This window comes from Anticarsia gemmatalis, chromosome 2 (genome assembly GCF_050436995.1).
Source record: "Anticarsia gemmatalis isolate Benzon Research Colony breed Stoneville strain chromosome 2, ilAntGemm2 primary, whole genome shotgun sequence".
In the NCBI taxonomy this organism is placed as follows: domain Eukaryota; kingdom Metazoa; phylum Arthropoda; class Insecta; order Lepidoptera; family Erebidae; genus Anticarsia; species Anticarsia gemmatalis.
This window is the reverse complement of record NC_134746.1, coordinates 13135292-13160929: the sequence shown is the minus strand read 5'-3', so window position 1 is coordinate 13160929 and position 25638 is coordinate 13135292. Positions and strand designations below refer to the sequence as shown.

Genomic DNA, 25638 nt, shown 5'->3' with positions numbered 1-25638 from the left:
TGAAACAATGTATCTCAGCACGGAGCTATAAAATAGGTTTCCTTTGTGTTTAGTTTGTTGTATTTTTTTTTTTAATATTTTGGAACTTTCCAATAAAGTAAAAATAGTAATAAAAATCTTGTAACACATGGCAACACAGACATTCGGCGATTTTATGACGAGTGAAAGGTTTTTGTTGTCAAAATATATTTTATTCTAAAATAAATATACAAAATTCAAAACCGCAAATTATTAAATAAAAAGTAGAACAAGCAAGACATTACAGCGTAGCGCGTGTGATTTTTTGTGTCAGTTGTGTTAATTATTGACGATTTTGAATTATTGTTTTGTGCCTTCATTGTTTGTGAATAATACTCGACGGCAAGAAAGGAGGTCTAGGTTCCAAGTTTGTTCGCGTGATGTCATGACTACGGTGAGTTTATCTCGTTAGTTAAGATTGATAGAAGTCGTATCATCTGTTGGGTGCGGGGGTCATTGTTCTCGCTCGTCGCCCGGGCGCCTACCAATTGCTTTTAATTATTAGTGTTGCATCGGAGGCGGTGCACGCGTGTGCTCCGGCACTGATCAGATGGAATACTGCCAAGTCGGTCGTATGAAGTCGTATCGCGTAACCAGTGTTCATTCAGTCGGCTAGAAATACCTATTTCGAGTAAATTATTTACGACTGTGCCTGTGCAAGTGTCAGTTGCAGTGTTGTACAAAAAAATCGTAGGATTCTGGATAGACTGGTCGCGAGTTTATTTTTTTTATTGTTGTTTAATGATTATCGAACGTACGTGCTTGATTCATCAGCCGGATTTAAACTTACGTTTGTGTGAGTATTAAGTGGTGTTCAAGGAAGGATTCCACAGTTTGTTGACATGTTTTCGTATTTTAATCATGTAGTATCCTTTGTTTTGTTATACATTTCCCACAGTTGTGTGTTGTTGTATCATATAACCAAGAGCTCAAGTTACATCTCATAAATACTCTTTGTATAGCATGATTTAAATGAGGCATTTGTATTTCTGAGAAACTTATATGTTATGTGAATATGACCATAAATAATGATCATAAATGGCAGCATAGATACAGGGTAATCAGACAATAAACTCATTAGGAAAGGCCCCTTATCAGCTACTTACCTAATATTTGCATTAACTAATTCATATTATCTCTTTGTTTGAAGTAATGTTATGTTTTTATCAGGAATGCTACTATCACAGAAATGTGTTTCATTATTCAATGAACAAGAAAATAATCATCAAGTTTCACTTTCAAACTCAGTTGTCTCTAAGAAACTTAAAAAATACAGCTCTATGAAGTTTAACAAAACATCTTATCTTATTCTTATAACTTCTCAAGATATCCCTTCTATTATAAGCCTGTATGATTGTTCAACTAAGCAAGGAAACTTACAATTTCTTTAAGTATGGACATTAAAATAGGCTTCATAGTCCCCACAATCATAGCTGAGAATAAAAAAACAAAATACCATATAGTTTTAAAACCATAACTCATAAAATTAGATGACTATATGAAAGTGTAAGTGTGTCAGCACCTGCCTATCTTGCGGAGGGAGCATGCTAATTGATAACTAACCCAGTTTCGTGGTTACTCACACAGAACTCTACTACATGAATATTGTCTATGCAATAGTAACAAACTGACCAGAAAGATTCTGTGTTGTTAAGAACTTATTATTGCAATAACATAGAATACCAAGTGCCTGTTTATTTTTATATGTTCTGTTATTCTGCATTTTTAACTTATGTGCTGTTTTATTGAGGTAATTTTCATAGAAAAATTTCTTGGTGAACTTTTATTATACTGTGTACCAATGAACCTAGTTCAATGTAGCTATAAAAGATCTTTAAATAAGTATCATATCACTAAAAAGATAGGAGATAGTCTTTCATATTGAAATACTTGAAATTTATTATTTAAACTTGAAGATCATTATTATAAAGTACTTAACTTCTCAAGTACTATTAATATAATTTGAATTCTCAATAGTTCATAGAAATAGGGCTTTAATTTTTAGGTAGTAACAAGCTCTTAAAAGATCTCACTCATTGTTAAGTGTGCTTCAAGATTTGAAAACATCTTGTTTCAAAACTCTTCATATAATTGATAGCTGTTTTGTTTTATATTTGCTTCTATTATCTTTATCTTTTCCATAGTATTTTTACATGTTAACACATTGCACTCCAAGCACTTGAGTTCTTTTATGATATGGACTTGTGCCAATAATGTAACATTATGAAATGTTTTTTTCTATTTAAAATTTATAGTCTATACTTCATTCTAAAAAAAATAATATAAGTTTTTTGGTCTCTGCCTACCCCTATGAGAAAAGGTGTGATTTGATGTATGTATTTTTAAAACTATAAGCCAGTTTCTTGCATAAGAAACTCCTACTTTACAGTTGATTTCATCTCATTGGCACATTTTTGATCACATTTTCTCTTTGGCGTAAATTACTTACTTGTTGTAATGCTTCTAACTCTTAACTTGATACTAAGTCCTTCGAAATGTTACATAGATCGACTCTCATTAAATTGGTTTTCCTGATGTGTGTAAAACTATTTGTATGCTTCAATTTAGCATGTGGAGGAAAATAAGAACATTGATAAAATTTAACAATTGCACTAATAATAGTTAGAAATACATACAAAACTAGTAGCGAAATGATATGAGTACAACAATTTACGAAAGATGTCGCAATAGGAGGCTGTGAGGTCGCAAAAAAAGACTATAAATCTTGGCAGGTGTTATAAGGTTTCTATGCACCTTTTTCTAAGAACTACGCTCGATCAGAAATCTAACAATTGCTTTGGAATTCAAAACTACGTAATTCATGTTATATAGGGCCCGTAAATTGTGCGGTTACCAGGTACCTAGTTGTAAAGTTCTTAAAGAAATGTGAGTTTCTCAGTTTGCTATTTGGGGTAATTTAGGCCTACCCTTCTTCCGGCCAGGCTTTCTTGGTAGAAAACACGAAGCAGTAGGTCTACAATAATTTAATATCAAATCGAAAAACCTCGAAGATTGTACCTACGTGCAATATTATGAAAGATATTCGCCCTAACAAATTCTCCTTGACAAGCTGTTAATGCATTAATCACGTTCGTTGACGACACAAGACTTTGTACATGGTTATTTATATTCGCTAACACACTTGCGCAGGCAACAAGACCCACTGAATCACTTCACAAGGAAATTAATACGTCTTCTGTGGTTTTGTTCCTTTAAAGCACTACTACTTAGTGTTACAGTATTTTTAAAGATAGTTTTTACCCGTGGTTTTGTATGTGCGAAAAGATCTCTCGGATTAAAAGTGATTCTATGTGTCAATCCAATTTATAAACTATCTGTATGCCAAATTTTATCGAAATCCATTCAGTAGTTTTTATGTGTAAGTGTATCAAACATCTATACATCTATTCATATTTTTTTTGCATTTAATAAAGTAATTGTACTTCATGATGTAGAACTCCATCGCAAGTGGAAAACTTATGTAGGTATATCATTACGTCCAAATATTTAAGTCCAAAGTTCTATTCTCTGTTCTTCAAATTCCAAAAAAATCCCGTCAAAGTAGAGGAAAACAATCAATTAAATCGTAAAAACCCGCCGTATCGTAAACAGATGTAAATGAAATCTAGTGTTTTGCAAATGATCCTTTATGTCTTACTAATGATTACATTTACATAACGACAGGCTATGAGGTAAAGTGATATTCAAGTTTAAGGCTTTATTGTTGACAGAGGAATAATAATATGTAATCTTCTTAATATCTTCTGTAGTCCCAACGAATATGCCTTAGTTCAGTGTCGACATTTCCTTGGCTTCAAAATAATGAAAGCCCTGCCGGCAGTAGTCCCAATGAGGTTCTGAATGTGCCTTAGTTCAGCTGGCTTCCTTGGGTTCAGGAGTATCCTATGTGTTATTCGTACTATAAGTGTACTATCTTCATTTCATCGTATGGTTAGTGTTCAATCTTGTGTCAAAGTTGTTAAAGCCGCCCGAAGGCCTTTGACATGGCTTAACAACTGTTATCTTAATGGACAACATCTGGGACCGACTTTTTACGTGCCATCCCAAGCACGGACACGCCCAGTTTAAATCCCACTGCGGTCACCCATCCATGGAATGACAGCGCCAAGGTTTGCTTAACCCGCAGATAGTTTAATGCTATGGGAATACATTCATAAAAACACTTTAAGTAGTTTTTGTTTGAGTAACAAACATACACATGCTCACAAAATGTTCGCTTCTAATTAATTTTTCGTCTGTCCAGCTGAGTCCTTTTCATTTACGTTAGGACTTTGATATTTTCTTTGTTGTCTGGCAACTTGCCGCCGAAACCAATCATGTAAACGGCTTCAACAATGCGACTTAATCAGGGATAGAGCTTAAGTGAACAATAACGTGATGACTTTTTTTAAATCGACTGTTTTGCAGACACAAATGAATGTGGTGAACTTTAATACTGCGATTATTTAAAAAACTACCTTTGGCCTGTTCTCATTCAAATATTGCGAAACAATTTACATATTCATGTAGGTCAAGTAACGCTAAGGTCCAGTTTTACAGTTAATAAATAAGTGTCAGGTAAGGTTTGACGAAGCCAAATCTCAGGATTGTAAAAGTTACGATGAGAAAAAACCATTAGCTGCCTCAGAGGAGACATAAGAGTCGAAAGAGTAGAAAATGCTATATCGTTATATCTGGGTATTCGGTATTCAGTAGTTAGTTGAGAGTTTTTGCTAATAGCTATTCTAGAGTCTGAGCTAAGACGGAGATACTGCTTCGAAAAGTCTGGAATTCTGTCCTTGCCTTTTTCGTATATGAGTTATTTATAGAGTTGTTATTCATATTTTAACCTCGGAAAATTTGTCAAAGCAGTATCTATACTGAATATTGTTCCCGGAGTTTCTATTCCACTTTATATTGATTTCTCAGTACTGACAATTTTTTTTTTGTTTATCTCTGCAATATTTATCGGAAGACCAGACAGGATAATCACACAGTTCAGTAGAATATAGATAGTTACACGATATCTAAAGTTTGTTTTTTACACAAAGAAGGCTCTACTACGGCGTATTTACAAAGTCACGCTTTGTTGGCAATTTTTCATTTATTTCCTTGGTGTTTTACATACTATTATTACATTTTTATTATTGCACAGGCTGTGGTGTGTTTAAGGTTAATAGATTAGGCACGATGAAGATGAATCAGCAAGAAAATGTTTCGTGTTATTATTGCGTGCATGTTTTGTGCTAAAATGCGAGATTCTATTTACAAAACAGTTTTGGTTCTTTTGTCTAATGTTGGTTGGTGAAACAGGAAATTTCCTTGTTTTATTTCTGGCCTCCAACGTCTACCAATTAACTCCTAATAGTTACTATGATTACTATAAAACTATTAATTTAGAACACACTCTCTGTCATTTATAACAAGAATTATTATTTGACTTAAAAACACTGGCAGAATTAAATCTTATTTCACATAGGTAATTAACGGTCTAAAAAAATTAAAATATTTACAAATTATACGAAAATAATGAGTTAAGTGCGACTTGGCGGTGCTTTATTTACTCTTATCTCCCGTAGTTTCGTTAGCTTCAAAGTATTTAAACGAATTCTAAAAGTAATTAGTAAATTAGCCTGCTTTCTGAGGCACATTTAGAGGCAGCTTATCTATTCAAACTGTCGTGTTTATATTAGTTTAAACGCTATTGAATAGATAAACCACCGTTCAATGTACCTCAGAAACCGGGGGTTAGAATGGTTTCAAGTGTCTATAGATAATTGGACATGGTCCACGATTGTTACGGTGCAGCGGTGAAAGTTTCGCACGCCTTTTACAGTTTTAGACCCGAGTGTTCTTGGACATATGAATTAAAAATACATTTTCAGTTTCTGTGTTACTGTTTTTACAGTTATTACATCGGTAGGTATAGTTTTGAGTAAAGCACTCATATTTGCAGGTATAATCAAATAAATTACAAGCGAAATAACACGTCATGTTTGTTGTAACTGATAACTGTGTTATCACAATCAATTTGTGAAAACATTTGTTGTGTTTTCCCTGTAAAATTAATGAGATCAGTGGCACTGTATAATATACCTATCATAAAGTAAATTATAAATGTATAGGTAATATTATGATGCTTGTTATTTTAGGATCCTTCTGAATTGGTGTCAAGTACTGTTAAGCACGTAGGTTTTCTCGCATCTCAAATGATTAAGTCACGGAGTGTGGGAAGGTAACGGTTTGAACACTGGGTTATTAAACTGTCATACCAAAAACTTAAGCATTTTATTAATGATGTTGAACTTTAAAAACCATTAGTCTAAAAAGCCTTAAAAACAGTGACTATTCGGGTCCAAAATTTATTCCACGAGAGTGACGATCGGTTCTCGCTCTATAATCGTTTATTAATATTAGGAATGGATCTTGTCAGGTTCCCGTGATTCACTAAAACCTATCTAAATCAGAGACTTATAAAATCTACAATCTATTTTCCTATTGTTGCAGGTGCTAACCCAATAGAGACTGAAAAGCTTGTGCAATAGAAGACTGAGTGCGATGACATAGCAGGACCATGTCGAAGGTGCTGAGTGCTCTCGGCGGCGCGCTGCCGGACGAGCGGCCGCTGCTCTCGCTGCAGATCGTGGAGACCGTAGCCAAGTGCCCCACCGGCTACTGGCCCGTCAGCAGGACTTATGACGAAGACGCCGACGCGGGGCTTCTGCGACAAAATGGACTCTTCGGCAAGAAGCCCAGCCATTATATTTGTTTGTCGAAGACGGAAGGTTAGTTGTGCTAATGTTTTATGCTTTTGCTGATTTTTAAGTCATTTTGGTACATTGCCATTTATTTATTTGCCGGAATTTAGCTAGCTAAAACTGAAATACTTTTTTCGCTTTCTGCAGAAAGCGAAAAAAGTAAGGCTTAGGGAAAAAAGTAATAAATATGTCACTGCGAATAAGCCATTGTCCTAATGCTGTTTGTTAATTTATAGTACAGTTTTATTATTTCTTTGATTTGAGACGAGAGCATGAAAGCCTTTCTTTGTTTTCTATGGGCATGTACTCTCTGGTAGGTTTCTCCACGCGCTTTAGTCAGGTCAGGTACATAAACTGCTTTGCGTATTGCCGCCCATAAAAGGTTCAGTAGAAAGTATGTAACACGATATACTAACAAGTATAATCCACGGTCCATTTAAGATAAAATCACATAGCAAAGGTCTTGTTACACTTGAGTTCCGTTAGGACCCATTTAACTAGAGAAATTATGTGCTAACGCAATTTAACGATACACCTTGCCAATTAAGAACAATTTAATTGACCTACATCAAGATGATGATGTGCAGTTTTTGCATAGTATCGTACCTATAAAACCCATTACTGTCACACTGCTGGGCAAGGGTCTTCTCCTATAATGAGGGAGTCCTATTATAAAACAGGCCTTAAGTTCACCACGCTAGCCAAATGCGTGTTGGGGAGTGGGGACGTACCTATTCATTAATTTCTTTCATTAGAAAAAAACCATTAACGCACAAAAAAAATCAATTCCTTTCTCACTACGGGAGCGGTGTCATGCTGTCGAACGGAATTTCTTAGATTTGATTTTACTTCTTTATGACCTAAATGTGGATCAAACACTGGATCGATAATATGAAAACTATAATGGTGCAACTGTGGTCGAGCCATATCTTTCAATTACCTAAAAGTGAAGCCATCTTTTGCCACTTGGTGTTCCAAGAATGAGTTGACTGCGTTAATGTGACAACGACCTTTCAGCGGATGTTATGTGAAGCGATCATGGTGATAGGACCCTGTGATTAATTGTAAGAGATCTCACCGCCCACTTGTGTGCGTTGACCGTATTTCAACACGTGGTGACTTGAAATTATGATTCTGTTGATGGAGGAGTCATTCGAATATTATATGTTGTACCTATACCACGTGGATGTGATTCGTGGTTCGTGGTTTGAGGCACGGAAAAAAACTTTTTGTATGTTAAATATTGTTGTTATTCTTTGAATTCTGAGCCCAGGTGTGATTATTCTTTTTCGATCTCGGTTTTATTTTAGTAGATTTACAATAAAATGATTAGATTGTTGTATGGGATTTCATTGCATAAAAATAGAAAGATCATTTATTGCAAGCAATATGTAAGTTAGACAGCTCCTCGCAAATACTATTTTTCCAGCTTAGTCTTCAAAATTCAATACAAATTCTATGTATACTGTTTTTAAAAAAAAATATTTTTTTTTTTTTAAAGACAACTCCCGCACTAAGAATTGCTCTTGTGTCGCGGGGACTTTTACAAACATACAAACAACGGACACAAAGCACAACCAGACCCGAAGCAATTATTTGTGGATCGCACAAATAATTGCTCCGTGTGGGAATCGAACCCACGACCTCCCGTTGCAGTAGTAGTTCCCGCGAACTAATTTAGTAGTTTCCGCGAAATACTTACAACAAGAAGGTTTTTGACCTAGAATTCAAAAGCTTGTTGCGGTAATTATTTTTCCTTATACCCACAGTAGTTAGGTACTAACAAGTTCCTAACAATGTCCCCTGTTAATTAGCTATGTGTGTCAGCTAATACCTTAGTTACCGTACTAAATACTGTTACGTAAAGCATTGTGGACTCTATACTATCCATACTTCATAACTTGATTATTAAAATACGGTTTACTTTGGCGCGTTAGTATGTTTGACTATGTTTGTGCGTGCGAAATTTTGATTTGCTTTAAAAATACAACTAACGCATTAAGAATTGCTCTTCTATCGCGGGGACTTTACAAACACACAAACAATGGACACAAAGTACAACCGGACCGAAACAATTATTTGTGGTTTGCACAAATAAATTGCTCCACGTGGGAATCGAACCCGCGACCGCAATGGTAGCGGCGTGGCGACCTAATTTCGCTTTTGAATTCGTGTTTGGTATACAGCAAGTGCTCGCCCTCTCATTTCGTAGGACCAGGCATATGGCCAGTAAAACATGTATACTTTTCATACACCTTTGCCCACCTACACCATCAAAAATAATAATAAAAAAAAATAACCCTCTTATTCGTAAACACACTATAAACCTATTTTAGTTAAAAAGCTACTATAATATGTTTTCTCTTTTTCATTTCGCTAAGGAGTGAAAGAAACAAAACTCTTTATAAGCCTTTCATAACTTCATATATTTTTATAAATAAGAGGGTAAATGTGTAACAGGCTATTGACACGACACGTTAGATTAATTCTCAGAGCAACAGTTCACTCAAGTATCAATAGAGTTGTAGACGTTCTTCAGACATCTTCTAATATTCTCAAAGGGACTGGATCAAGTGCTTTGTCTGGGGGCTCTGTACCTATCAGGTCAAAGACGTCGACTGTAGGACTATTGATTATGAACCCTAGGGATACGCTGGGGGACAAATGTCTTGAGACACGTATTGCAAGAGATGTTGGGTGAAGTTGTGCGACATTGCCCGTTTCGTTTACTAAGCTTTGTTTATCTTTAGGGATGTAGATACATAAGACGCGCGATCTCTTCAGATATCAAGCGAAATTGCCCGTCTTAGTTTCCGTTTCGTTTGTCTTAAGAGTCGTAAGTTGCGCGATGTCTCCATATTTCAAGTGAAATCGCCTGTCTTAGCTTGTTATGTCGCCGATACATGTCGAGGGACACTGTGGGCCAGTTTTCACAGTTCATGGATTATTGACAGATAACCTATTGGACAAATTTTACAGCTAATGTATCACAAATCTGTCAAAGTTCCCTTTGATAAGCTATCCGAAACTAATTCAGAAAGGGTAAAATGGGGTATACATTTTGTTACCCAGTGTATGGCAATGGCTTTAGGACGATTCAGTATAGTACGTCTGCACTGAACGTACGGCTTTTGCTTATCGCACTCGACACTCTGAGTGCATGATTAGATGAAATAACGATCAATAAGTTATTATCTCTCGGGCATAGGTATATTTATTTATAATATAATGAACTATATGACTCGACCTTAGACTGTTGATATGAGGTCTGTTTAAGGCAATTTCTAGAACTAACAAAGTAATTTACAAGACGGAAAAAATATGTTTTAAGCATTACGCTAGAGGACAAGTTCAACATTCTACTTCAGCAACTATAACAGCTACTTTAGTTAGTTGCTTTTAGGACGTAGTAGTAGAATGGTATCTCCACTAACAAACAAATAAATAATAAATATCATTTGACACCTCACACACGACCATTTGATTCCAAACTAAGCAAAGCTTGTAATATGGTAACCAAATAACTGATGAATCACGCGAACGTAGAGATAGCTTAGTAACAAAAAGTAATAAAATTTTCGGAATATTTTATACCCAAGATAAGTTCATTAAACCTAGTAGCTCTTGTGAAGATCGTGCTCAAACAAACTAGTAATTCACATTGTCTAGGGCTTTGTACCTATTGTACCTATCCAGGGCACAGACGGCGTGTCTGTCAAATTATTGATTATTTAGACCTCTAGTGCGTCTGGACTTACGGTTATTCACCTAAGGTCAAAGGTTTGAAGATCCAATCATTCATTCAATAAGGTCAGATAGTGACATTAATTGTGATCTCTTTTCCAAAATATTCAAAATTGCTGATCTCGTCTTAAAAGCGGTGAGAATATTAAGGTCCTTACTTTGTTGGTACCTTATTTTGTTTAAGTTAATGAATTCGGATATAGGTACACCGGCGAGGAAACTAAAATGCTAGGACTCTAATTATCTGTTACGTCATCCATAAATTCACGTCTTTTCTCACGGGGTGACGATATTGGTTGGCTCTGACCGAATTCAGTCATGGCCACCACTTCGACACGTCAGATTGGCTGCAACTGCCTGGAGATGGCTACGGGGTAGGCAGGTGACAAAAAACACCAGTTGCTCCGATCTCTACCAACTTTTGCTTCATTCACATTCAAATATCTTGTCTGCTAGTGACGATACTATCCCCCTCATTGTATTTTTTATAAAATCTCTATAAACTTGTCCTATGAACGATTGCAAGAAACACTGTATACTCTTATCAAACGCATTCATGTAAACACGGATTTGCTAGAAAATGGCGATAACTTGTATAATGCGGTTATTGAACATTTTCTATGGTTATAGATTATATTCGTTCAAATATAAACAAACTTAGACATACGACGTCTTCTTTATTCTCTTCTAAGAACGTACCCGGGCCGTAATCGAATTCATTGTCATGAAGCACTTTATTGCGTCAGAGGCTTGTTTGAGAGTTCTTCATTTTATTGCTGAAATAAAAATACACTCAAATCAAATTGTATCTGTTTATAGATTGTACAAATTCAATCGCAATTTTTGTTCAAGACTACATACATGATATAGCGCCTTGTTAGCGTCATGCTTGCGCCATGATATAGCGTTAGGCCTTACCAAAGAACCGCAAAAGTCTTCTTCCGCAAAATGAAAATTTGTTGAAATTTCGTTTGTTTGTTTTCACAATTCTCTCCGTTGTAAAATGTCGTTCAAGCAATGGTACATGAATATAACGCATGCTTATTTGACATTACACATTCCGTGTGAAAATAGAATAGAGAAAGACCAAAAACATACACCAATCAATATTTTACGAAATTCTACAAATTATTGGAGACCCTCTGTTTCTACGACACAATTGTTACAATTCCCACTGAAGCTATTATGTTATTCGAATTCCCCACACACCTTCAACCCCTAACTATAATTTATACTCGATACATCGAAAATTATGTTCCTTACTCCCCTACGGCTACCTAAACCCACTTAGGGAAACCCTACTAAAGTACATCAGCATTGCTAATACAAGATAACAGTCCATCGAACAACAATCGATTGTAAAAGAATCGATTAACTAATCGAAACAAGGCAGCATTGTTATCCACTTGTTACACAACGGTAATGCTGGCCACTAAGATAAAATGGGGTCAGCCGATAAATTGTTAAAACTATAGCGATAGTTTGTCTATGAGGGGCTTCTAGCAACTTTGTTAGAGAATGTTGCTTGAAGTATTCATAACTTTTATACTCTCTGGTTCATAATTTTCCAACATTAGCGGATCGGTGGATATTTTCTCCCGAGACTGCACTCGATTTTATTGGCTCCACAGTCGTTATCATAGTTGAATCAATTTTTACAAAATCCTAATGGGTTGGTAGACACCTGAATGAAAGTTCCTTGAGTAGTTTTTGAGATATTGTGTTTTGAGTTTTTGAACTATTACAGAGACAGATGGCAGCTAATTTTTATCGTTTTCTAGTCATGAGTCCAGAAATCTGTTAATTTTCTGGTGTCTTCGCATTTTTCTATTAAATATCTTGTAGCTAGCCATCGATTGAGCGCTAAAACACGATACTTCGCTAGCCTTCGGAAACCGGCTGAAATATAATTACTTAAGAGGGACTGGTTTATAGTTTTGAAGGCGTGACGTACTTTACTTACCAATTATGTGTAGTTGATACTTTAATAGGCGTTTTGTTGCTATGGCTCCTTTTACTTTGTATGATGCTTCCCACGCCTTGTAGAACCCTTATATTACAGCAATCATGGTAATGAAAATCCAGGTTCTAGTTATTTTATTTGTGTCTTGGCCTTTACTTAAGGTGAAAAATACCCAAAAGCGTCTTTCTATGGTTCTGATGGAAGGATCTATTAATCAATTGATTGCAAAAAGTAAGAAAAATCTTCGTATTTTATAATGTCAATAATAGCCAAGTCCGTGATTTCATACCAGTGACCTTCCTACGTATTGAGATTCAAGTTCGAATTCATGGTGAAATCAATAATTATTTATTTATAATATACTACAAGATTTATCAAACTGCAGAGAGTCACACATGATTTTTGAAAATTTTAATAAATTACTGAAATTCATAAGTAAGGTACTTTTATTTTAACAGAGAAAGTGGCAGACCTGAATGTCCTTGCCTCTCTGGATCGAAAGGTGCCAAAGTCCAGCAGTGGAACGACAATGACCTAATGATTACATCTTGTGTCAGGGTTCAAGCTGCTCAATAGTCTGTGACTCGATTATAGAGTTATAACGACGGAAAATGGCCATATCTAACATACTAATATTATGAAGCTGAAGAGTTCGTTTCTTTGAACATGCTAATCTCAGGAACTACTGGTCCGATTTGAAAATTTCTTTCAGTGTTAGATAGCCCATTTATCGAGGAAGGCTATAGGCTATATATCATCACGCTACGACTAATAGGAGCAGAGTACCAGTAAAAAATGTTACAAAAACGGGGAAAACTTTGACCCAATCTCTCTTATGTTACGCAAGTGAACTCGCGGGAGTCAGCTAGTCTTAAATATTCCTTACGAGTCTTTCAGTTCGCGTTTCATAATTCCATCTAACTGTTAGTCTATTCGTCCTAATATTTCTCGCGGCTAAATCAAGGTGATCATTGAAAGTTTCCGGTAATAAATTCAGTATCAGGCCAATAAACGACAAGTAGGTACTCAAACGGTGCGTTCACTTTCATTGCAATTGCTATGAAGGTCGAATTTAGGTGATTAGTCAATCACGATGTTTGGTGACGATAATATTATTGAACTTGTGATTCATTTTATAATTAGCCTCCGGTTATGACTGTCGAATTTCAGAGAATTGTCGACCAAATACGGTTTGTCGTTAATATTAGAATCTTCATTTTTAGTATGTTGTTATGACTATACATTATTGGGTTTGATTACTTTATTGTATCACTGTTTGTTCCTCTGACGAAAGGATAAGGATTCGAGTTTGTATATAAGGCTATTAGTTGGACATATGGACTTCTTTTGCTACGGTTACTTATGTTTCATTTCCTAACATTAAAGAAATTGCCCAGTCTTTATTATTTTCAGTGCCTATACCTAGCCAAAGTAATCGCTTGGTACTTACCCTGATGCAGAATTCGTCAAACTCGCTAACGCAAAAAACGTACAATCTCCATTTCAAAAAGTACAATTCCCTAAATAATACGTCCTATTACGGCACGTTCTAGGCGCGCTAGCAATGCTGGCCGCAAATAGATTGCACTTATATGTCCGCACAGCTGACTGCGAGAATACTGTGACGTCACGGTGGAAGAACGTCGGCACTGATTACATGATTGCTTGGTTGACATCTTCCCACGGTGTCAGTGTTCGCTTATCTATCTGTTTCGTCTTTAACCAGTTTGAACTAAGCTTATGGTGTCTGTCGGTGACGTCACGTGCTATAAGGAATCATCACCAATATTCAATCATCTTCAGCAATGACAGAACTTACCGAACAGTCAAATATTAGGGTCCGACTCGGCACAACTGCAAATCTGTGGCTTGCTAGCTTACTACACACATTTTAGGTTTGGCAATAATCGGACTAGCTGGGCGGTAAAACCAAATATGTATAGATGAACCCGATCGGCATAAGCCGCATAAGTCCAGACTTAGAGTCGTTGTTTGATAAAAATACTGCGTAACGATCATCAATTTTATACACTTTTTATTTACGCAAAAGCATGTAGAAGGTCTGTTATGTTGCTAGTTCTATAAGCAAACGTATGTACGAAGAAAGAAGCCTGTTTCCTCTTATCAATGTGGTATCTCCGTAAATTAATTTATTTGTCATCAATGACGATATCAAATCGTAAGAGGCTAAATTAAACTTCCTGTTAGAAAAACCGGTGCAGTAGTCATGAGTCATTCCCTGAACAAGATGTTTGTAAACGTGTTTTAATATTTGAGATAATGAGAAAGTGTTATCAGGGAATGAGTCATTTGTAAGATGCAGTTATGTGTGGTCTCGACCGGTACTAGTATAGTACTAGTATTATCAAAATGACTACTAATTATCGCGAGACCTTGTTTTGCAATCAGTAGCTTAGGCTTTTTTAATTGCATTTATTTAGGCTTTTTTGAAAAGATTTTTTTAGTAATAATATTTTAAGTATAAAACCTTTTCTTTGGAAGAATTAAATTCCCTACTTGATACTTCTGCGCTATCATAAGGTCTCTTGAACAATCAAGTCTCTTGAAAATCAACAGCCACTTGAAATCAAAGATCAGGGACTTGACATAAAACCCAGAAAAACTCAATATTTCAGCCGTAGAAAGCGCTTTTGGATCTCTTGTTTGGTCATTTCAGTAAATATCTTCAATAGTTAATTCATGTATCTCAATTTCCTAAAATTTGTTCTTCAGGTGTTCCCGGCTACGTGATGGACGGCGTGGTGATCGTGGGGGAGCGAGATCAAGCTCCTCCTGGGTACAGCGTGGCGGGACGAGCTGGCAAGCGGCGGTTATGTACGAGAGTATCACGGCCAGCTGCGGCAAGGTCACATCCACCTGTCACGGACGTTATTGTGTGCTCCAAGATGAGGCAGGCGCCTCAAGGGTTTATGCTGGCTGGGTAAGTTACTTGCAGCAAATAACAAAGCGTGGTAAAAGTGGTGCGTGATAAATGGAACTTTCTGGACTCAGGCTGGTCTTGCTATGTCAGTTATGCAACGTTTTTTAAAGACACGTTATTTATAGCGGTAAACAATTGAGTTTCAGAAACTTTGCCTGTAACAAGTATCAAAATATGTCCTAAATGAATGAATGACTTGATTTTGATAAAGTCTTTTAACCTTAGGTTCTGGCCTTTTCCACGTCACACTCTAATTGCCTTAACAAAAGCATATATACACTACTACCTACATAGGTAAAATTCTAGTCTTCGTAGTTATTAAAAGCTGTGTTTTTGGGACAGGGAGATAAACGGCAAGATGGTGTGCTACAAAGTGAGTGGTGGCAGCACAGACACGTCGCCGACACACAACGAGTACGAGAACATCGTCACTAACATCACACCCGAGGCAAACAGAAGGTAAACATATTAAACGTACCGAATATAGGATAGTTACCTAACTACTGTTTGATGAAACGGGAAGGAAAAATGGAATTGACGTGCCATTTTCCTGTTCATATATTTCCTCTACAATCCTACAGGGACAGTATATTTTTGTGAACAAACTATTGACGACATATTTAGGTCTGAAGTTAAAACTAGTTGCTATAATTAATAACCCATTTAAGCCCTATAACTGGGCAAGGGTCTCCTCCCGAAATAAAAGGGAGGGGTTAGGCGTTTGGTCGACCACGCTGGCGAAATGCGGGTTGGCTATAATTGATGCAAATATTTTGTTTAAACGACATACAATCAAATATACAAAAACCAGCTGCCTATACTCGACATACTCAAAAGAATCATCGGAGTGTGACTTGAACATGAATTCGTTCGCGCGTTTGAAATGGCTCGAGTATAACACCACATATTCTCATTCACAGATTACGAGCACCGGACCGTCCTCCGAAGCTATCACCACTAGTCTCTGAACTGAACAACTTGAACCTGAAACAATCTCCAACAGCATACCCTAATATCGAAGAGTTCACAACGGACCATGACTACGAAGCGCTAAGTCCTTCATACAATATAAAACCTACTCGACCAGCGCCCAGACCCCCGTCAGCGAAGTCTCCCATACCACATGGGAGTCCAGCGATAGTTGGTCCTACTTCCCCGGTGGCTCCTTCAAGGAAGAAGGGCCCGGCGCCACTGCCGAGGAACACGATATATCAGACGTTAGGAGGGTATAATGGGATGGAGGGAGTGCCATTTGTGTTGAACCCCAAGTTGAGGGGACTGCCTAGTGATAATTTGGTGAGTAATTTTTGGGCATTATATTTTAATGTATTTATTTTTCAATTTAGTTTTTCTTTGTGATGACTTGGACACATTTAAAGGATTTGCAGTGAGATTACTACAGCAGGCAGTAAAAGACTTCATAGAGTACATACAGTAGTCTGATTCTCTACTACTATCGACTATAATTATATTATTGACAACCGGCTATCAAGAAAATTTATATGAAAATCTGAGCAGTGGCTCTAGCTGGTGCCGTAGAAACTAGTGATTCAACACATTCTAAATATCAAATTCTCGATATTCGTAAGTAATGACTGTAGGAGTCGCCCTACAGAATAGAAAAATGAGTTTTTCGCCAATCATTGTTACCGATGGCAAGGCATGTCCTTGAAGTTGTAAGATGTTCTTCAATTGTTTAAGCTTCTTACGTTAAATCGTTCAAACATTCATTGTTAGTACTCGCTATTTGTAAATATGCTTGAAAATAACAATCATATAAGAGTATACTTGAATGAAATGTGTATTAGGCAATCACTTTCTTCGATAAAGATTACTAGAACTACCCAATATTAGCTCTCTTGTTAAACCCTGTTACACAATATATTTTTGAATTCATACTTACTATTATAAAAGCAAAAATGTGTCTGTCTGTCTGTTATGCATTAAAGACTAAACAGCTGAATCGTGTTTGACGGAACATAGCACAAAGATAGTTGAATAATGCCGATTAATATTTACGTACGTTACTTATTTATCTCTACTCTCACATACGAGAGGAGCCAGAGCGACCTCAAGTCTCCCATTATTTTTTGCCTACTATTACTACTACTACTATTATTCTAACCCTATTATTCATAAACACACTATAAACCTATTTTAATTAAACAACTACTTAAACATGTTTTCTCTCTTTCATTTCGCTAAGGAGTGAAAGAAACAAAACACTATAAGCCTTTCATAACTTCATATATTTTTATGAATAAGAGGGTAAGTGCTTAATTTAATAAAAGCCTAAGTGATCTATCTTTTAACATACTTATGACCTTTCGTTTCCAGGTCCAATTGCCATCAGTGAAACGTCGTTCGCGTTTCGATCTCGACCGCGACTACCCGTACAGCTTCGCAGTGGAGCGGCAGACGTGAAACAAACCTTATCGCCATACACATAAGGTATATTATACATATATGTTTAGATTATATCACCATTCTCGAACAAAATGTTATACTGTACTGTATAGTCATATTCATTTGAGACTTTACTTGAAAATGTTTACGTGTGAAGTGCGTAACAAATAACTTTGTGTATATGAAGTTAGCAATAAGTTGTAAAAGCAAAAAGTCAATAAGGAGTTTCGTCGTTAAATCTCCATCACTTACACTCCCTACCAAATGCTAATGGCTTTGATTTTCATTTTTCGTTTTCTACGCAGCGGCTTGTTGCTACATTCACACACACAATGTTATTTGGCGTGTACTATGTCTAATGTCATGCTGTCTCATTCGCTCATATGTCATAACATGAGATGGAACTTATAATCCAAGTCTTTTGTCATAAAAGCAATGTTTCTCAAATATTTAAATACAATGAGAGTATAGTACCTTTTTAATTTTATTAAGTTTTATTTTAAGATTGATGAATTAATGTTTTTAAGGGTTTTTTAAATGTTTGAGAAATGTTGTCGATTTAAGTTTTCGACGCTAAGTCCTGTCACAGTAAGATTATAAACAGAATGGTAAACATGAACAAGTGTTTAAAATGTATATAAGTATACAATCACAAAAGTGAAGTGTATCTTATACTGATGCGTCTATGTGAATGTAGGGTTGCCATTTCTAAAATTTGGAAACTGGGCAAGACGCGTGAAAACCCCGGATCTTAAAGTCCGAAAGCTGGACATGTCAACAATAAGAGCAACCGCGACGGGACGAGTGGGGAAACGGTGAATATACTTGGTTTGTCGGTTAATCGTGGTGTGCGAGCATAGTGCGTGTACCGCGGGCAGCCCAAATATTTTTTACTAGCTGACCCGCGCAACTTCGCTTGCGTCACCTAAGAGAATGGGTCAAAATTTTCCCCGTTTTTGTAACATTTTTCGTTGCTACTCCGCTCCTAATGACCGTAGCGTGATGTTATATAGCCTATAGCCTTCCTCAATAAATGGGCTATTTAACAATGAAAGAATTTTTCAAATCGGACCAGTAGTTCCTGAGATTAGCGCGTTCAAACAAACAAACAAACAAACAATCAAACAAACTCTTCAGCTTTATTATATTATTATTAGTATGGATTTATTATTTTTTTAAAACCCGGTCTACAAATGAAATCTTCCCCGGACGCTCCCCGGATGCCCTCTAAACTAGGACAAATCCGGGGAAACCCGGACGGATGGCAACCCTATGTGAATGTGACATTTTAAATACTTTGTTCGGTCTCCATACTCGACAATGTATATATTACTGTGAAATTATATTCAAAAAAAAAAAACAAAAATATTTTATATTACCTAATTTTGACTCAACATGAATCAATCTTCAGCGATTGTCGAGTAGATATCCTTTTAAGCTTCATGGATATTCCTGTTGTGACTAGAAAATAAACTATTACGAATTATATCGCCAAAATGTAACACAGTTTTCATATAAAATCTGACCAAGCATTCATTTTACAGGTAAATTTATAAACTACATTGCTATTTGCGACAGCCATTTTATACATTTTGAATGTCGAATTGTAGTTTAACGAGTTTGCCAGTTACAATTATTATTTTGAAAAGTGTTACCAGCTTATAAAACTAAAATAAAGTATAATCCGACAACTTAGTAGAAAGCACGATTTATCTAGATTATAATTAATTAACTTTTGTATTTTCAAAATAAAGTAATCTGTATCAAACGGACCACATAAGTATAAGTTTGCGGGTCACTGATGTTCAAAATACAAAATTTTCTTCACTCTGCAAACCTCTCATGAAATGCTCTGTGCTAAGTTGTTGGACTATAGTTATTTATTTCTAACATTTGTATTATCAATAAAATTACATTATATTATGGTATTCGGTTGTGTTGATACGAATTTTGTACTACAGCTCAAGTATGAAACTTACATTGTATTTTGACGTCATGTAGCAATTTCTTTACATATCCTTTTATATAAAAAATGTGAGCTACGGAATTATAGACAATTGGCTAATATTCGTTAAAGAAAAAAAATCATTTTGCTAGTTTACCTATTTGAGTAACTACTTCTCTTTGAAGTTGGTTAGAAAACCTTCGTGCAAGTTCTGGTTACATACCGTTTAGCCCATAAGAAAAATCGGAGACTACACAATTTTAATTAATAAATTAATATTAATTGTACAAATTATACAGTTGGACATATGTGGGTTTATTAAAACTACTAAAATAAATACCGTTCTTGATAGAATCGACTTTGAAACACTATTTTATTTCCGAGCAGGCTATACCAGTGTTCAATTGTTTGATAGTTTTCCAGGGACAGCATTCCCATATGAGCAAAGTTATTACATGAGAAGCAAGTATGAGAAAAATCACTATCTTATTACGAATTCTATATATCTACTAGCGGACCCGACAGACGTTGTCCTGTCTAATAAATTAAAAAATAATTTAAAAAAACATTGTCCAGCGAACAAAATTGTGAATCTAAACCATTCTCAGATCCCCTTGAACACACACAAAAAATTTCATCAAAATCGGTCCAGTCGTTTAAGAGAAGTTCAGTGACATACACACTTACAGAATAATTATATATATAAAGATTTTCCTTAAAACTTTAATTGTCTGTTGTTTATAAAACAAGTTATTTTAGTACTAATTTAGCCGTGACATTGTTATTATAAAGTAATATCCGCCATTGTCTGTTCCGTAGCGACCTCGGGGCCTTGTTCGCGTGACTCGTAGTATTATTGAAGGAGTTCTAACACGATGTAAATTGATGGGATAGCGGTGATTCTAAATAAAATGTATGTACCGTTATGTATGTGAAGATATTTTGAGTATGATGTGATTTTGATTGCAGACAAATGTTTATTTTTTCTTTATAATGATAGGTATCGTGTTGCGAGACAAACTACGGTCATTAAATGCAATTTTAAGTGACATTAATTATAGAAACATATCTCCAAAATCGCAAGTATATGTTCTTGTACGGTATAGTAGGCCTTCTTTTTAGGATTTGGGTATCGAAAGGTTAATTTCTTAATTGACTACAGTAGCCGCTCGTGACAGGGATAAAAACACTGTATATGAGTTCTGCCACAAGATTAAGGGTCAGTTTTTACATCTTAAGTCTCTAAAACTATTCTATAAATAACGTGTTTGAAATAACTGCCAAAATACTACCAGATAAGGTAAGTAATACTTATTCAGTAGTCATGATACCGAGACTAATTTTGTGTAAGGAATTTCATTTGTAGTCTATATCCGACACTGCATTTTACACTAACGTATTTTTATAATGTACACCGTCATAACTTAAACTCTCGCGTTGCATGTTTAATGTATAAATAGAATACGGGAATTAACGCGAACCCGCAGCCTGCGACCACGGCGAGTGCAACCTGCGCCGAAACGTTAGGCATTTTAAGGTAAAATGCGTGTTCGCGTTAATTTCCGTATTCTATTATACATTAATGTACACCGTGTTAGAACTCCAAGGATTGTGAATGACGATGCAAATTCGAAGACTCTCTTCTAAAGATAGAGTTATTATTACTCTTCATTTTAACAAGAGGCATCAACGCTCATTGTCAAATGTGTCAATTGTACACACTTATATAAATGTAATGGAAAATTATGATTAAGGTAAACTTCATAGTGATACCCAATATTAATTGATTGTGATTTTTCTTTCTTTTTATTATTAGATATTGCGAGTTGTTCTCAAATAATATTGACCAAAATAATATTTTTATTTAAATGTCTGAACTGAATGCAAATATCGCTCCCTATTCATTGGATATATGTATATTATGTAATTTCGAAAAGGCCACATGTTTTATATTTTCCTTTTTAAAAATTGTACATCTAATTTTAATATTCCCAATTATACATTTAGTATATTTTTCAATATTTTTCCTTTTTTCAATAAGACTTGTATTAAATTAACTACAAGTAACGTACTACCCTCATTTGTTGTAAATTTACTCTCGTCCTATCGCATTGCCCCAGTTGTGACACTCTTATGAAACTTTGACTACAATTTCCTAACGAAATGACGACTTATTAACTATTTTACTAATTATTGACTATGTGGCATGGCCATTATTATTTGTCACTCTATAGTATAGACAGTGGTTAGCTATTTGGTACTACAAAGATATTTTTTGAGTTGCATAGTAAGAGTTGTCCATTACTCACGTGATGAAATCCCTTTGACGAATTCTTCTTTATCTGCTCTTCTTTCAGAACTAACGTAATTAATGGATGATTCCTTACTAGCAATACTTTTAACCATTCTAACTGAGTACAGTACTTCATCGTTTCTATATATTAGTTCAATATTTTATTTTAATTAATAGCTAATCACTGCATAGAGTGATGAAATAAATATGTTTAGTACTAAAAGCCACTCCCATTTTTATAATACGAATCAATTGTGCCAATACCAGTTTTATATACAAGTCTGGTTACCCGGCGAGCGCCAGCCAACTCGACTAGTCATAGTGAACGAATTTTATACTACACTGCACGTTAATACACGAACGGACACTTGAACACCATTTACATTTCATTTTTATACAAAATTGAGGTTTGTAGACCTCCGTGCCTCGGAGAGTACGTAAAGCCGTCGGTCCTGCGCCTTACCTCTCATTGGTCGTGTCGATTATCCGTTACGGACTATGAGAATGACGGAATAGAGAGTGTACCTGTGTATTGTGCACACACTTGGACACTATAAACAAAGTCCTGCACCATTGGCCAGTTTCAATGAAACTGACCGCCGTAGCCGGATATCGGCTAGGAGGACATCATTATATATGTTACTGTAAAAGCCCGAACTGTGGTAAATCCTAAGATTTTCCGGTAAAACCTAAGATTTACCAACTCTCAATGGTAAAAGTCCGAACAAGCCAGAGTTTAAAAACTATGTTACGATATATAAAAAAATCCTCCTTCATAAATATGTTTATAACTATTTCACGGTATAATAATACACTGTGACATAGTTATAAAGAAGGAGTTTTGGGCAAAGCGACATGGGACATTATTTTTTTTTTAACCACCCAGTAGGAGGAGCCCCGCGAAGCGGGGCTCCGGCGACATCTCGACATCATCAAGTGAATATAGGTAAAAGCTCGAAATAAAATAATTGTTCGGACTTTTACCATTGCGAGTTGGTAAATCTTAGGTTATACCGGAAAATTTTAGGATTTACCACCGTTCGGTCTTTTACAGTAACATATACATACTTTTACAATATTTAATTAATTAAATTAGAGTTTTAAGAGTCCGAACTTGTATAAAAGACTTTTCCAAGCTCATTCTCGTATACTGATTGTGTATTTTTATTCTCGACTGTCCTATACACGACAATATCGGTCTTCTTATAGCTAAACCATGGACAACATTTTTCTCACGATTTGATAACATCAAAAAATTTTGATATTCCTTTAATAAGGCTTCCTTTCCTCCTATGCAAACATCGATCGAGCGTAAGGAATATACACTATGTTTTTTCATACAGCAACGCTGATTATTGAAGACAGCACGTGAGACCAATGTCAGCGTAAGAGCAAAGGGAAAGCCTAACTGTCTAGAATTATTCATAAATTAAAGTCGTGATTAAAATGTTGTTTCAAAGGTGACTTATGAAAAACGTTGTGAATGTTTAGATTTAATTGTATTGATGTTCAGAAACATGTTTGTTTGTGATCTATGCCAATATACGTTGATGTTTGTACCATGCAATATTATAATGTTATGTGTTAGATGGTTTACTGTACAGAGATGGATAGCCATGTATTTTACTGACTTTAAAGATAATCGTACACTGAGAAACTGCTTGGAAGTTGGCGTTCACTGTACGTTGTGTTGTCCTATTAGTCCCCTCACGCACTAGACGTTGCGCTAGCTGCTTTAACCGTTTAATATGCAACTGCCTGAAAATTCATTTCGGTTGAGTGCATATAATCACAGGTGGAAGCAGCTAGAGCGTAAGGGGGCGTTAATAAAGTATATGGCTATTCTTCACTCAAGAGTTGGTGCCTATCTAGCTGTCTCTACTTAACTATGGAGAACGAAGAATAAGGATGATGCTAAGATATGTAAAATTAATAACGAAGTATTTTAATGAAATGATAAAATGTGTTACTTTATCATGTCATCATCATTTTGTGTATTATTCATGACGTTGAAACAGTCTGGACTTTTTACGCAGTTTTAACATATTGTAGAGACAGTAAGATAGGTGCGTTTGTCATTATAAACGTACCTCACTGGATAATAACGTTAGTTATATGATTATACATTATAATTATACTTTTGACTGCGAGAGTCACTCGACGCAGATTTTGCACCAAACATTTGTAGAAACACGTTCTATGAGAGATTATGTAAGAAAGAGTGACTTCTTGTGGTTATAGATTCATATTTACTAGTCGATATATTGATGTTTACTGAACATATAAAGTTAATTTATGGTATGGTTGGTGGTCAACCTACTGTCTAAATTATTCAAGCCTCACCTAGGCTTTTGACACTAGGTTGACATGTTAAAATGAAAAGCTAGCATAATGGTAATAAATGATTTTCAGCGATAAAAAAAGCTCCCCATGAATCGACAGTTAAGGCCAGTTTCACTACTGACGAACAATCCGAGAGATAAATTAACAGCACCATACAAAACTGTCAAATTTTTACAAGATAAGTTAGTCAATACTTATTTAAACTGGATGAAACTAAATCTTATACGTAGTATTCAGTACCGCGATTCTGTAGTACTATCGACTACCGACAACCGGCTAGCTATCGAAGTCTGACATTTAGAATGTACTGCCAAAAAAGTTTCTACGACATCCGTCAGAAGCGCTGATCAGATTTTCATACAAAATTTCTCGATGACAGGTCGGTTGTCGGTAGTCGATAGTAATAGAGAATTGAGCTACAGTATATCGACTAGTAATATGTGTGATGATACACGGTCCATTGTAGCACGATATTGTTTGTCAATTTGTTGTACATATCTTGATGTATTGTGTTCGCACGACTTGTTATTTATTCATGTGTATCGTTCATAGCTTTACTTTGCTTTATAACACAATGATTGAATACAAATGTTTTACTTAAATAATAAACGTTTTTTCATATGTTAGGTATACGCTTATTTACGTATACGCCCGTATACGTATGTCGTTACGTATACTAAGGACTAGTTTTACACTTTCGCTGCCAACAATCCAATTGGTTAGTTTAATATCAATGTGTTAACTAACTTGGGCACTGAAAGTGTAAACAACTTATGAATAAGTGCCGAATAACCTATCCGATAGATAATGACAGCAAAGGTATGGAAATATTCTTCGAAATACCTTCTCATTCGCTATCCGATACTTATTCAGAAGAGGTTAACTGGTTAGTAAAGCATCTGTATTCATTTTATTTGTGATAATACTGACCTATGTTCTTGAAAATTAGTCTCTAAAGAGTGTAATGAAAAATTTAATAAAAAATATTAGCTCATGTTCATAGATGTATTGTTATAGAAGGAAGGTGACATAATTAGTATTGTTTTCGTCTCAAATCCTATTTGTTTTACTCAAATATTTATTAGCGATACTGTAAATACATTATGTATAATGCAATTAGACAATTAGTACGCTTTTTTACACATTAGAAATGTATTACGTCTGATAATTGTGTTTAGAATTATTATGAAGAAATAAAAATTTAAATTATTGACTGATTATATTATT

At 35.5% G+C, this 25638-nt stretch overlaps 1 protein-coding gene across 2 annotated transcripts; it reads left to right on the top strand.

Moving 5' to 3' along the window:
- The first annotated feature begins 157 nt into the window (after window positions 1-157).
- Mvb12 (multivesicular body subunit 12-like Mvb12) lies at window positions 158-25631 on the top strand. Of its 2 annotated transcripts, none has more exons than XM_076133402.1 (6): window positions 158-412; window positions 6526-6803; window positions 15217-15424; window positions 15767-15883; window positions 16345-16720; window positions 17762-25631. In XM_076133402.1, exons 2-6 carry the CDS (start codon window positions 6593-6595, stop codon window positions 17846-17848), a joined length of 999 nt encoding a protein of 332 aa, XP_075989517.1. In that variant the 5' UTR covers window positions 158-412; window positions 6526-6592; the 3' UTR covers window positions 17849-25631. The 2 variants fall into 2 exon arrangements, with proteins under 2 accessions (XP_075989517.1, XP_075989525.1); XM_076133410.1 differs by lacking the exon at window positions 158-412 and adding an exon at window positions 471-814.
- The last annotated feature ends 7 nt before the right edge of the window (window positions 25632-25638 follow it).